This window comes from Falco peregrinus, chromosome 1, assembly GCF_023634155.1.
Source record: "Falco peregrinus isolate bFalPer1 chromosome 1, bFalPer1.pri, whole genome shotgun sequence".
In the NCBI taxonomy this organism is placed as follows: Eukaryota; Metazoa; Chordata; class Aves; order Falconiformes; family Falconidae; genus Falco; species Falco peregrinus.
In genome coordinates this window covers 20,533,046-20,548,537 of record NC_073721.1, presented here as the reverse complement: position 1 = coordinate 20,548,537, position 15,492 = coordinate 20,533,046, and the positions used below count along the sequence as shown (strand labels likewise).

The window sequence follows — 15,492 nt, the reverse complement described above, 5'->3', positions numbered from 1 at the left end:
GAAGTGACAAAGTAACTTGAAGCATCTGACTTCTCATAACTTACAAGACATCTCTCAAAACATATGAATAAGCAGGGGAAAGCCTCAGTTACTCCCAGCAACAAGGGAAGAAAAGAAAAGTTTGAGGCTGGCTTATATTTATCTACCCTGTTCTCAGTTTAGGCAATAAAAATCAAGAGTACAGTATGAAATGAGCAGCAGTAAAGTTACTTAAAAAAAAAAATATGCAGAGGCAACAAGTAGGCAGCAAAAACCAGACCTCTCAGCAGGAGATACAAAAAGCTCGACATCGCTCCTACATCTTTATAACAACTCTTCCACTTCATTAATAAACTCCCAATGCCCACAACGCCAGTGAACCCAAATTTCAAACCAAACTGTCTCACTCCAATTTTAGATTAGCTTAGGGAGACCGAGTGTCACCCACCTCTAACTCTATCCCCTGTGCAGTAGTATGGTATGCAACTTGTAAAATAACTGTCCTCTTAACGTTGATATTTTATCGATACTGTGAATATCAGTCCATCTTTTCTGTCATGCTTCCTATATCCTCATTTACACCTAATACATTTAACCCCTTTTAGCTAGCAATTCCATCCACTCATCTGCATTTTCAGCCTAGAAGACTGAAGCTTCTCCCTAAGTATTTCTCCAAGAAAATAAACTCCTTGTCTTCAACTTACCCACCATAGCTCCTGGTCACCCATCACATGGAAACTCAGAGACTGTCACAGATGAAGTTCAGAGTGGTCCTAGATTAAGTTACTCTTGGTTTTTTTCTTACCACAAGCCTGTGATTCTCTCCATATCTGTATGAACCTACTGAGACACTCAACCCTGTGCCCAAGATAACAACTATGACGCTACACATACGCAACACCACTCTACCAAGGAGTCCTGCTTCTTCCTTATCTCATAAATAAGGAATCTTTTTATTAAGAAACAACACTGTCCTATCAAACCAGGCAAGCCATTGCTCCTACACACACACACTTAAATAATTAAGATAGGTACAGTTCAGAACATGCAGCAAACAGTTTGGTAACTGGTAATTGTTTAATTGAATTTGTTTTTTTAGAAGTCACCTATGCCCAATGTAGGAACAATAAGGAATTATTTGGTTTACTACTCAGAGATTATATGGAGCTGCATCCCCAGAATCTGTAAAGCAGGGACTGACAAAGGCTCCCAATGTCAAGATTCTCTCATCTCATGTCACCGAGACACACCACAGCAGCTAAATATACTGTTCAATCATTTAAGCAAGAGCTTAACCCACAGTTAATTTGGGCAGACAGGTAACAAACCCATCCATGGTTTCCCCAAAACAGTCTCTCTATGTCCCTTGCTCGGTGTGGTTACTTCCCTTCTTCCTATTTTTCTAAATTTCTTTTCCTGTTTTTTATGCAGTCTTTTCCTATTTTTTATGCAACACTGCCAATTCTTTTAGTCTCTGGTACCAAGCACTGGTGCACAGACACACACAAATGCATCATGGGTCTTCCTTTGCACCTGGCATTAGCAAAACGCATTTGCAAACACCTGCTAACCAACCAATGACTTCCAACATGAATGACTACCTCCTTAACTTTGGATGTACCCAGCATGTGTGCATTCTGTTAAACTCCATCATCTCCAATGTATTTGTGTAGTCTTGATAGAAATCAAAACTCATTAATACTACAGATAACAGAGTTGGCAATGGAGTGTTTTGTTTGAACTCCCGCCATAGCTTTCTATGAAGAGGACTCCTGATTGTGCATTGTCTTTTCAAGAAGCAGACCAAACAAAATCTAAAGTTACTCTTCCTTTAAACAGTGATTCCTACTGGCTATGTGTGGATTCCTGGTAGAGACCTGCCAAAATTCAGCCCCATGGCACACTGTGCTAGTGAATTCCCGAAGTTAACTCAGGATGTGTTCAAGTACTGTATCTTGGCTAGACCATACGTTTTTAGATCTTAAGATCATACCATGAATAGAATAAATTGATTTCCAATTTGGAGGGGACATTAAGTGAGCTCCACAACACACACAAAATTATACAGGAAGGAAAAAAGATAGCTCCAGTACAGCTATTTGAGTCAATGCCAGATATGAAAGCATGAAGGCAAAACTGAGCCAAGAAAGTGCTGGGTACTACCACAATCTTCCTTGCATTTCTTTCTGCAGAGTTTAAACAGTGTCTTTGGATGCTGTTTTATTACTCCCTTTTGAAAATAAGTCTATCAAGTGACAGCATAAGACGACAGCTATATTAAAGGAGCACAGCATGTAGTTTTGGTGCCCATGTATTTAAATACATTCAGAGTCATCCTTTTGTTTCTGTATGTTCCAGAAGCTCCAATTCCCCAGTATAAGAGAAGTCCTCAGAAGAAAAACTAGTTTCTGTTTTAAATACATCAATAATATCTCTTTTGTCTCAAAATCCAATTGCTCTCCCAAAAAATCTTTTTCTTCCTGACTCCTAACATGTTATACGAACACAAAGTTAAGATAGCAGAGCTTTGTTCCATTCAAAGCAGTAACAGAGGGTGACAAGCAGAGCTCCCCAGCTTCCCCAGTAACTGCTTTGCATGATACAGCGTAACAATGGGATCCAACCTCTGGAGATCCAGCAGCAGATTCCAGTTTGAATGCCTCCCCTTAGGCCCCAACCTATCCTTTTTTTTTTTTTTTTTTTTCCTTCCTTACACACCCACTCAGCACCTGCCTCTTGCTTTGATGGCCTGACCAGACATAAAAATGCAACCAGCCCACTCCTCCAGCATGACCCAGACAGAGGCAGCAGCTCCAGGGCAATATGCATCAGATCCAGCAACTCAGGAAACATTTGCCATACCAACAGCCATGTCCCATCTGCCCTGGGAGGAAAGGCTCCAAAAACCTAATCCAGTCAGAGGACTGCAAACTAGAACAGGGGAGGGAACGCCAGTGGGTTACACAACAAAAACAACAAAAAAACCCCAAAACCAAAAAAAGTCCCACAGAGCTCGCAACTGCCAAAAATCAGTCTCTAGAAGATTTTTCTGGGAGGTTTGGATTAACAGATAAAATTAGAACAGTACCATTTGGTGCAGTAGGTGGTGACCAGACACCGAAGTATTTTGGCAGATATTCCCGCAGCTCCAGAAGAATGCTGTCGCAACAGTTGGAGTCATAAACCTGAAATACATTAGGGAGGGGTGGAGAGATCATCAGTTTAGAACATTCATTTTATACTTCCAATTGTCCCATAACTATAATTTCCTATAGTCTTTGTTTTCATATGTTTAAGATTTCTACTTCACATTTAAAAGCCACACAAGATGAAGATTATAATTATCATAGTCCAACATAAATAAATGGTATCCGTTCTTTCAAATTTTAAAAGTGGAAAAGATGCCTCAACTCTAAGAATAATTTACGTCTTACCTTGAATAAAAATCTAAACTATAGTTGTTAGCATCAAGCCTATTTAGCAACATGGGTGTTCTTCCATCCTGGATCCGAGATTGTACAGGATTACTACACTGCATCATATTCCCAAAGCTTTTTAAGCTGTATCAGGTAAAGTATAAAAAAAGCTCAGACCGGATAGTACTTCCTCATTTCCTCCAAAACAACTCATTCTGTAACTACATTACACAAACAATGCACAAATCAAATTTTTTTTTTTATTTGCTTTACTGTTTTCAACATTCTTTTCAACTTCCATGAGAAAAACAACAGTTTGGGAACAGCAGCTGGTTTATATTCCTGAAGGAGTAGTTCTTTGCAGGGTTCAAATGAAGCCTTGGATACTATCTGCTATGGGATCACATGACTGTCACCAGTTTGCAGTGGTGTTGCTAAGAGGATTTAAAACCATCCCCTTGACCAGATTCCCCCCACTCTCCCCGAAGATCTAGTTACAGGTGTAGGCGATAGCCTATAAGATGGTTCAGCAGGCTTTGCAGACCAAAAGATCTATATCCACACAAGCACAGGTTACAATGATTATTATTGCATGTAGGAACCATCCCATCCTAACCCCCTTGCACCTACCCTACTTCTGACCGTATCACTCACGTCCTGTCCCTCAACTCTGCAGCAGCTGCACAGCAATACCACAGGCGCTGCACAGGAGCGACTAGGGCAAGCTGGTAATTTTGCTTTTACTTCAGCACGCAATGCACAGGAGTGCAGTCAGAAGCAACATAAAACATTTAAGGTGTTAACAGAGCTCTGCAGTTAGCTCAGCTCATTGCACCGAGATCCACATTTAACCATGGTGGGAGAGTATCTTGCAACAGAAACTACAAAATGTACGTATCACAAAATACATGCCTTTAGTGTTGTAATATTAATACACCCAGGGAGGGAAAAAAACCCCAGACCTGAAGTCCAGCTACTATTTTAAAGCATCAAGGCAAGCCTCAGCTATGACCACCAATGCCATGTAACTCTAGACAGAGCCTCATGCAGCAGCAGAATGTTAAAATTAGTCAGCGCGGGTTTCTGCTACATTTAGTTTTCATCACAGAAATCTCAAATGGGCAAACTCAGATCACCAGTGTGCTTCAAATGCACCCGTGTTCCACAGCCTTTATAGGTACATTTAAAACCCTCTCCTGGGCTTGTACCAGCCACAATTCTGACACCTTTATGCCAGCACTGTACTGGGCAGCGACCAAGGTGGTGATAAAACCAAATCCACACTGACTTTATGCTAAATAATTCAATTTGACACATTCCTTTAACTAGCTTATGGTTTAAGCCCCATTTTAAAGACCTTAAGGAGAAGGCTGAATCCTCAAAGCTCAAACTACACAAATACGTCCACAGGGTGATGCAAAACACTGACGTACACCTACCACCACACCCTCTACCACTACTGTCCCTATCTTAAGCTTAAGCATACAAAAGTTGCTGGGTGTTTATCTTACCAAGCACAGGGCACTGATCTCTTTTCACAGGCCCTGAGGACTACAGGTCTAGGGCTATTTTTCCTCCAAGTTAACACAAGCTGGTATGCTGATACACTTGTGCCCCAAGACAAAAAACCTTGCTTGTCCCTGGGATCAGTCGCTGCTGTTTATTTTCATTTAAGCAACATTTCTTTGCTGAGCCTCAGATGTTGCCAGCAGAAGACAAGTGTTTTCACCAGAAGACTGCAATGTGGCTTGATCTTACTAACTTAAGAAAAAAAAAATTCAGGGTGGAAGAGAAAAAAAATAGCACCAAGCAAATGTTGAGGCACAGACCCATCCACTACTATCTTTTGTAATAGAGTTCACTGCTCACCACCATACAGACAGCTGTTCCTGGGCCAGGGCTCCAAGCACTGACCAGTGGATTTACTTCATGCTGTGGGTGTTTTCAGGTAAGTACTACAATCTCAATTATTTTTTTTTTTTTACTGTGGTAGTTTACTATCATAGCACCTCATAGCTAAGACAGGGAACTGCATTGCACCCAGCACAAATACTATTTTCCCAGGTGAATTTAGGCAGATCTGAGAGGCAGCAACCATCATGCATTATCACAGCCTTTACAGGGGAACATATATATGTACTTGGGACAGGACAAGAGAGAGAGATGGAAGCATTAAGTGCAACAGACAAGGAGAAGAAACACTGAATGCAGCTGAAAAAAACAGGCAAACATAATCAGAACTCATTTGCTTAACTTACTGGCCACAAGGTTCTGACCAAGTGACATGTCAGGAGACCCCTCCCATGTTTTTAAGTCACTACTCTTGCTTTGACTTTAATCACAAACATTAGGCAATTGAACTTAGCAACTACCTACAAGTATGCTCCTGCGTATTTCAAACAGTAGGATACAAAAAAGATAGTCAGGTAATTTATAATGCAGTGTAATAGGCCAACATCAAGGCCAAATGAGGAAAAGAGCTCCAGGAATGGTATCTTCCAAGTAGTCTATCCTTTAATACACTGATGCAAGACATTTTAAACTGAGACAAAACTCACAGTAATACAGTGTTTAGTATCATTACTTCAGCATAACAGAACTAAGTGCATTATTTCTGTCTCTCAAGAAGTTATCTTGCTCCCAGAAACAGTAATAAACTCCCCTCATAAGTTTGACATAACATACACAAAGCACTTATTTGACTTTAATATAGACCTCAGTCTCAGCCAGTAATGTAGCTGCATGTCAAACAAGAATAAGCACTCAGTTAATAAAGATCAGAGGAAGTCATCTGGTGTGGGCAAAGCAACAAAACCAGGCATTTCAGGAATTACACTTATTTCTGTGCAGGAGAGAACCCCTTCTGCTCCTTAGAGAAGGACCTTGCAAATGGCACCCATGCCACGGGCACTTCTCATTCCATACAACCCGGTAGCAAGCTACATATTCAGGCATCGTTCAGAATGCCAAATATAAATCTATACATGACAAAACCATCCCTAAAATTACACAGAAAATTAACTGTGCACCTTACGCCCCCAAAGGTACCCAAAGGTATCACTACCAACATTGCTGGAAAACTCACGGAGGAGACAAGTTAGCACTTACCCCAGAACAACCTTTAGAAATAAGCCATTATATTTTTGCTTATATTGGCAATATTCCAATTTAATTTCAAGCAGCCCCATCTTTTTTTTTTTTTTTTTAATGTAACAACAGGTCCACTTCTCCAGCACAGGCTGACAAATCTAAGTTATTTCTGCTTTACTAGTAACTGTATTTAACATCTCCATCCAACAAATCAAGAACTGCAGAACAATCAGTGACAGCTCAGCCAGGGGAGGTATCCATTCGACGTATCACAGGCTACATTCTTCCAAAAGCACAAACTGGAGACATTAAATTTAATAACTGTTGGGCTTAAAAGCAAGTAAACAGGATGCTGACATTTGGAAGACTACAACATGACCATTACAAATTACAGCAACGAACTCATAGGAAGAATATGTCCCAGATATGTCCTGTGGCAGCTCAGATAGTCTAATAGGCACCATGAAGTCATAATTTCCAGTTACTTGGGACTTTTTAATTCCGAGGCAAATTTACCATCCCTTAGTTTTTAATCCAAAGTACGCTCTGTTTGTTTTGTTAAGTCTGATCCAAACAGATTCATCTGTTTTTTAATGCAAACAGGGGCTGCTTGGGAGAATGGGAATGCTCTTTTCCTTATTCATGACATTCAGGTTTTCTTGTTTTCTAAAGACTCACTAATCACATAAACAACAAAGGGAGGGTAAAACAAATGTTTGAATTTCAGCAGGAAACTAGTTCTGGCAGTACAGACCCGCCTTTAATTGTCTGGATGAGCAAATACCACCTTGACTGAGATGTAGTCTAAAGAGAATCTTCTCAAGGACGTTAGGAGTTGATTTAGAAGAATATGTATTTTAAGTTTGCATGTATTTTAAAGCTATTTGAGTAGGAAGCTTTTAACACCAGATTAAGCATGTCAGTTTGAAGCATTATCTTTTCTTGTTGCCAGCTATCATAAACTGTCCCTAAAGGCAGTAGCACTATAGCTTGCAGAGTCTCAGCATACACAGCCAGCTGCCAGCATCAGCCAGAGTTCAGTTCCCAAATGCTTTTTTGGGGGTTCTGGGGGGGTGGGGAGCAGTTAATTAGTCACGCACTCAGTAGCAGATGCAAGATGTACAGGTGATAGTGCAATCTTAATTCTGTCTCCCAATGTGTATGCATTATGTTACAGACTTTAATTACTTGAGCACACAGTGCATTTCCCTCTGGGCTCCTACATCACCCAGTTACACCAGGCAAGTACAAGGGCCAAAAAAACTGAGGCTGAAACAGCAGCTGTGATTCTAGCAATTCCTATCTGCTTGGCTTTACAACTCAGATAGCCCTTGCATCGTTTTCTAAGTAGTACCATCACAGTTTGACTTGCAAGCATCCATAGTATTTGTTTCCACAAATATGACTGGAGCCAGCTCTGCTCAAATTCCAAGTATCTATACCAGAGTAATTCCAGAAGTTAAATATTTGTTAATGCCATTACACTAAATGCTATTAGATTGAATTGCTTATTTTACTATCTAATATATAGCTGTACTATACGTGAGATTGTCATCAGTATTCTCACTGAAGATGCCTACAGAAAGACAAAAAAAAGCTTCAAACAAATCAGGATATATTACCACAATTTGATCACCTAAGTGGATTTTCAATTAAGAATGGTGCACACTTGTGACAATCAAATCCTTCTTCCAGGAAAAAAAAAATAGCTAGGAGTTAGCCATCTCACCTTCCAAAAAAAAAAAAAAAATGAAGGATGTGGAATAAGCTTCAGAAATCTCCTGAAGAGATACTTATTTGGTCATGTTTACCAACCAGTCATTCTCTAGCAATGCCAAAAAAACAGTATGTCTTATTTCATCCACTTCCACATGTTTTATATAGTCAAATTTAGGCTGACCCTAGCAAGATTTGCAGCCCCAGGCATGGAATCATCTTTACAAGAGGCAAAGCAAACCATGACCCATTTCTGCGGATGTGGCAGAGCTTCAAAACTTCAGCAGACAGAAGAAACCAAAAGGCATCAGTCAGACAGCCACCAGAGCAATGCTGAACAAATACCACAGTGGAGCCATGAGGGAAAAGCCACAGACACCATACGCAGCAAGTCACTCTGAAACAGTCAGAGTTAAGTTGGGTAGAGACAGATCATCCAGTCCCTCTTTCTTGCCAATAACCACTTACTACAGAGGCAAGGCAGTAATGTAGTTGGAAAGACATCAGCAGGCACACAACCCTACCCCATCACAAGCAGAAAAAGGTTGTTTCCTTCACAAGACAGCAAACTCTCATCTCATCTTTCATTCCACACGATTCCTGGGCAACTAAAGATTAACAATAAAGCAAGTTTAAATAATTTCCCCACACATGCCTACAATTGCTGCAAGCCACCGAGCCGAGCAGGCTGGTGGGCCCTCAGGACCTTCTCAGTCAAATTGCAAAATTAAAGATCATGTTTCATCACAAATCGCTTGCCACAGAAGTGAGCTTCCTCTTGCCCTTCAGTCTCTCCTAGGTTCACAACTCACTAGCACAATCAGATGTTACATTGATCTTCAACTGCATAGAAGCCAGAGTCTTAATGAACTTGAAAGCTCTTTGAAGTCAGAGAATTTTTCCTTCAGAATGTGCAAAGCCTGACCCCTCAGGCACCACTATCCAATTCATCTTTTTCTTAACAAAACAAAAAACCCCAAAACCCAAAAAAACCCAAAACTCTTTAAGAATATAGACAGGGAAACGTAGGTGTTTGTATTTACATCAACAGCACAAACACCTGTTAAGCAGTGTCCTAAGGAGGTTACCAGACTCTTACATGAGTGTAATTCAAAAGTACATGGCAAATCACACATCAAGGTCTCCACTCCAGAATCTACGTTCCTTTGGTTCACTTATGTCAACGTGCGTATATGACAGACTGAAATAGAGTTCACATTAGGTACTCTCCACTAGAGGCCAAAATAAAGAGAAGACAGCCTAACAAAAAGTGGTTAAGACATACTACCATTGGTCACCTGATAAGGAAGTTTCAATTTTAACACACTTGTCCCATTCTTACTTACTCTTCCTTCTTAGTTTGACAACACTTACCAACAGAGCTGAGGTGACGCTGTCCTGAAATTACCCACTGCAAAAAACTCAAGCTACCAGCAGCCAGAGAGATCCAGCAAATTGCAAGACAAAAAGTCAAGTCACTTTGCCACTTCATACCTCCCTTGAAGAGGTATGGTACAACCAGTTTTCTCATCTATCTTTACAACTGTTGTGCCAAAACCCAGCTCTATTACTGCAATGCACTAAGTTGTGCAACATGAATACTATTTAGCATTTTAAGGGAAGACATGGACCTGGTTCGAAACCAGCACCTTGACATACCCAAATCCTCACAGATGCAAAATCAAGTTGAACAAAGACAACAGCAAGAGTCTTTTCATACAAATTTTCTGCTCCAAGATACTGTATTTTAAGCAACACCAACTATTCAAGAGTTGAAGCTTAAATTATCACTGAAAGTGAAACGGCGGAACAGTAGGACAAAGGGGTAAATAAGCCAGCATGACTGCCCCACTTTCTGAGAACATTAGTAAGCATTACCCTTTGTTTCTGGAAAGCCATCTGATAACAGCTGAAGATCCAAACTAGGGAGCAACAGAGAACAAAGGGAGGGAGGAACCCTGAAGCAGTTAAACAGGCAAAATTTAATTTTACATTTCAAAGAGACAGAAAGGGGAACCAAGTCCTGACAGACATATGTTGGGTTGGTTTTTTCCTAATACTGCAAAAGGCAGCCCTCACAAAGAATTTACTGCAGCATTAGCCTAAAGGTGCAGCTTCACGGTAATTAAGAGCCAGGGCTACCATACTCTTAACACACATTTTCATCCACTTCTCTGCGGCAGTGTCAGCATCCAGCTGGTCCTGCAGCCTGCTGAGCACCCTGAGTTGGCTTACTGCCTCATTACCAGGCCAAGGCACTCCACTGAAACTGCCATTTAAGTACATCTACCATCAATACTCCTGAAAAAAAATAATCATGTCAATACCTTCCTTTAAAAAACACCTGTTTGGGCTTCCCTTAATTTTGACAATTTCGTTCATCTAAATTATTTGCATTTTAACAGCAACTATGTATTTTACCATCTTCTAGTATACCCTACCCCTTACTCCAGAATACTCAACTCCCACCTGCAGCCAGGTATCCAAAATTATCATTTCAAGGACTACTCTGCAAATGTTACATCAGATTTGTAGTCTCAGTTTCTACATCAAAAGCTCCTCTGCCAGCACGAGCTCTACTTTGCCATGAGAACACTTGCCAAGAGACAGGCAGCTAGTAATAACCTCTTCATTTTACTATTTTTATTAATTTTTTTTTAACAGACAGAGAAGAATGGTACCTACTAACAGGAATTTTACATGATGGCTTATGATTCTGGAGAAGTATGCAATGGCTCCTTCCATGACGATCAAAATTAACAGCCCAAAAGCTATTCTGATGTTTTCTACCCAAGTAGAGTGGTTTTCAGTTGTTAGAGAACATACACTAACATCAAAATAGCTGGTTTGTAATAACTAGAGTTATTTTTTTGTTTACTTTGAATAAGTAACTCTTTAGGGTCCCACCTATACATTTGACTGTGTAAAACTAAGTTACAGAATCAGCTATGAGCCCACATCTTCCTTTCACTAACTCGTCTGCTGCACAAGCACATTGGCTGTTGCTTCCCAAACCTGCTAACAACCTCCTTGCTCACCCCTGTCAAGACAGGAAAGCAGCAGTGCTAGCTTGTGCTGGAATCGGGGGTGGAAAGGAGGAAACAAAGAAAACCAGCAATAACACCACTAAGAAACCTCAGGAATCCTTTGATCAGAGTCTGCTCCAGTAAGGCAGAGCAAAAAAATCTGGGTAAGTGGATTCTGTTACACCCGGGCATGGTGAGCAAAGTCATTTGCTTTGCTTTCTCAAGAAGATTTTTATATATATAAACATATATGTGTGTGTGTATATTGCACCTATATAAACACATATATATTTATGTATGTGTATATATACATATATTTATGTAATATACACACACTCAGAAAAATAAATACTCAAAGACTGAAAAATAATTGCTACCAAATTGCTCCCTAAGTATCGGATATTACCGGAATTTTAACAACCATGTTATATACACAGTGGGACATTCAACATAATATTTAATGGAGTTTTTCATTTACTTATGGTTGATCTGGTACCTGAAAGACCAAGAACACACCAAAACATTGCATTACATTTCCACCGTATGCACTGGAGATTCACATCTCTTTCCACACATACACAGTTCTGGCTTTATGCAATATTCTCATATTAAAAGCCTTTTTTTTAATCTGAAAACTGGAATTCTTGTTTTCAGAGACTGAATTTATTTTCCTTTTCTTTCAAGGAGGCAACCTATGCTTTCCTCAATCCCATACTGGCAGCCTACCAACCATATCTTATTTTTAAATAAACTTAAAATGCACAAAGTACTGTATTTCTGTATAACACCAACATACCTTCAGTAATTTGATCCATATTCTGAAAGATTCATAACTCAATTCACTTTTAAACAGTATTTGATCCAGTCTGAAAAAGTCAGTGCTTGCATGACTAACACAGAAGGAGCACTGTACTCTTTTAACTTAATCCATTTTAACATACTTGGATATGCACATTAAAGCTATGCATTTTTGCTTTATTTTCAGCCAGATCTACTCTCGGGAAGGAATATTGCTTAAAAATCAGGTTGGTAAGAGAACTGGGGTTTTTTTGTCCTGCTTACATAGCATCGACTGTAGACTACTCAAGCCTGTTAGCTACCCCACCTAGTAGCTCCCCAACAGCATCAAATTGCAATAATGGCCCTTTATGGTTTCCTTTTGTGAGGTTTTCTTAAGATTTAATAAAGCTGGTTGTAGATTATTCTGTGGCACACAACATACAAGGAGCACAGGGAACAGATGCTCACTGTTAACCTTCTACTGTGCAGTGCATCCCCTTCAAGCTTTTCTTGCTACAGGGTGCAAGAATCACAAAAATCTGCCGTATTTTTTAAGTCTTACTGTCCTGGTACAGTAGGCTTTCAGTCATTTAATAGTGACCTGAAGTACATAAAATGTCAGTGTTTATAGGACAGTAGTAGAAACCCAGCAGATTTAGACCTACACTTCATTCTTCACCTCTCCTAGACAACTCCTAATGTGAAAGAGATCTGAATACATCCTGACAGTATTTCACAATTTGGTCAAAAAGCCATTTTCTTCTCATTAGCTGATGAGTACAGCGCGGCCTTCTTTTTATTACAATACTTTTGTCCAGGATCATGGTTTAAAGTATAGAGTGTGAGGCAATTTCACACACTGGTTTGGGAACTTAAATTTGCTTATTTCCCCTGCAGAACACAATCCCTCCCAGTCAGTTTCTCAGCAGGAAGAATGCTGCCAAGGGCAGAAATGGACTGTATCAGAACGTGCCCACCACATTTGCAAACAGGTAATTTGCACACTTCAGTACCGCTACCTCTTACTGGAAATGCAGCAGGTCTGGATGTAACAGAATGAGACACGGCTAAAGACAGCCCTTCAGGATACTGAGCTACAGTTCTGAATGCAATAGTAAAGAAATGTTTGGGCAAAGCACTGCATCCCCAATGTAAGATGTTAAGAAAACCGGGCATCCTTTTTCTCCAAGCTTTGTCCATACAAGACTGAAAAATCAGAACCTTAGCTGGAGACTTGATCACAGGATAAGGATATTTTAGTACACAATAGCAGCATGATGGCCATCATCCACTCCTTTTTCAGTCAAAGATAATAATCTAAATCAAGACTATAAAACCCATTAACTGAGTTCACAAAATAGGGTAATTCATCCTGAAGCAAGACATACTTTGCCTCCCCAATTCCCTTCTTTTTCCGTCACTAGCAGAGAACAGTTTACAGAACACATACTGCCTTATCGTGATTTGTGCTATATAGTCTGAAAGGGGGCTGAGCCTTATGAGTCAGTTCTTGCAACTCTATGCAAAAGCTTCCAGGCCAAAACACATCTTTCAGGCTGCTGGCTTGATTTTATACCATGGAGGGGGAGGGAAGTCACCAGAAGTCTTCTGCACTGCCTTAAGCTGCTTGAATACTAATTAGAATTAGACAATGCAAAAAAGAAGCAAGCAAGCATCAAGCAGTAATGAAAAGCCACTGCACAGGACTAGTGGCAGGTTATTGAGAATGAAATAAACAGTAAAGAGAAGATTATTGATAATGGTCCAAAGGGGCATACTTCCCATGTTTCTTCTCTGTAACCACAGAAGCACAAGAAACTATGACTTCAGGAATATTAACATAATTGGGTCTTCACTAACATGTTATCCTCTGGTCACAAACTCAAAGACTAACAACTGTTACAAGACAGACAGAAGAAGTTGCACAAACAATATTAAATCTGCCTTATGTCAGGTTGCAAAATTACTAAGTTCTTTAGAGGAAACAAAACAGAAAGACAGGTCATTGCCCTATTGAAAGCTGCATTATAATGCATCCAACAAAAAGTTCAGAAGAACAATTGTGCGGGCAACCATGAAACCATTACTTCCTAGCTTTCAAGTGCTTGACTCTCACCTAAGTAACGTAAATCTCTTTTACATGCTGGAGCTATTTGTGTGTCTTACATCCTGGCTTTGTTTTCAGGACATTTAACAGAAGTGAAAAACAATTTCCATTATCTACAGTGGTAACCGCTTCCTTGCATTCATATTATATGGCAGCAGGGCTTGAACCCTGAACTTTCAGACTACTGCTACAGCAGCTAACAAAACCATTAGTAATTGGCAATGGGTGGAAGATCTGTTATCCAGAAGGGCCAGCTGACTAGCCTGATTATCTTTTCCCGATGCTACGTGGGGTGAATCAGATCCCTTGGTTCCCAAGCCCCGGGATAGAGGTAGAATGCTACTAGACCTGAGCTGGGACTGGGAGAACTCCATCCACCTTTTCATTCCAATCCTCCCAAAACTACCCTTGCACTCTGGGACAAGGGTATCCGACAGTTCAGCTCAGAGTTGTGTTACAGCAGCCTTGGAAACCTTATAGTACTGCAGGTATGTTACTTGGAGCCATGACTTTGCAACATCACAAGAACCAGCTATGACAATTCTGATACGCAGCCACTAGCAAACAGAGGGGGACAAAAAATGTAAGCACTGGAAGTTGTCCATGCTGCAAGAGCCTTCTCAGGACAGTTTTCAGTAGGCAGGATGAGGGGCCAAGGTGTACTACTCATACCCCAAGCATCACGCTGTCACCATTGAAAAGCAGAAGGCCAATTCAAGTAAAAGTTTACAGGAACATTTATTGATCTGCTAATCATAAAATCCCAGTTTATTAGCTACCGCGTTAGCAACCTTCAAAACTTCAGTATGCCACACTCAGAACACAGACACACAGTAAACAGAAGGTTACAGCCCCACCAAGCAAATGCCAGAAATCAGAAGTGAAAGAGCTGCCATTTCAAAACAGTTCAGCGACCTTCTCCTGTTCTGTTGAACCCAAGTAACACTCCACCTCTTAGTGCTAAACACACAGCTTGTAGGAAACTGCAGTCACGAAGGTAACCTCAACAACTGTAAATTCTCTTTTCCTCAGTTTTAAATACTCGCAGCCCAGGCTCTGTCCTTTTCTGCCTGCAAAAGCATCTGCCCCGTTTTAAGCCTGACATTCCAGCTTCCCCTCTTCAGGGCATCAACAGGACAGCAGTTTCTGCAACACTACATACTTGATGTGTCAATTTAAAAAAAACCTCGTGCTGAAGAGGATAGCTCTTAAATGGGAAGAGTTATGCTAGCACACAGTGCTCTTGGATACAGCCTGGCATGTCTGAGACAAGAGCTCTGTACCCAGCTATGCAAGGTTTTACCTCATACAGTAAGTGACTGCACTAACTTTGTCAAAGGATGTTTTTCCTTCTGTTCCCCACTCAGCTGCCAGAAGA

The 15,492-nt window shown here is 40.4% G+C and overlaps 1 protein-coding gene across 1 annotated transcript in view; it reads right to left on the bottom strand.

Moving 5' to 3' along the window:
- The window catches only part of IPMK (inositol polyphosphate multikinase), a 44,406-nt gene that overhangs the window by 19,468 nt on the left and 9,446 nt on the right, over positions 1 to 15,492 (bottom strand). The window contains exon 3 of the mRNA XM_055793831.1: positions 3,068 to 3,164. Within this exon, the coding sequence (XP_055649806.1) occupies positions 3,068 to 3,164 (97 nt within the window). The remainder of the gene's footprint in view (positions 1 to 3,067; positions 3,165 to 15,492) is intronic.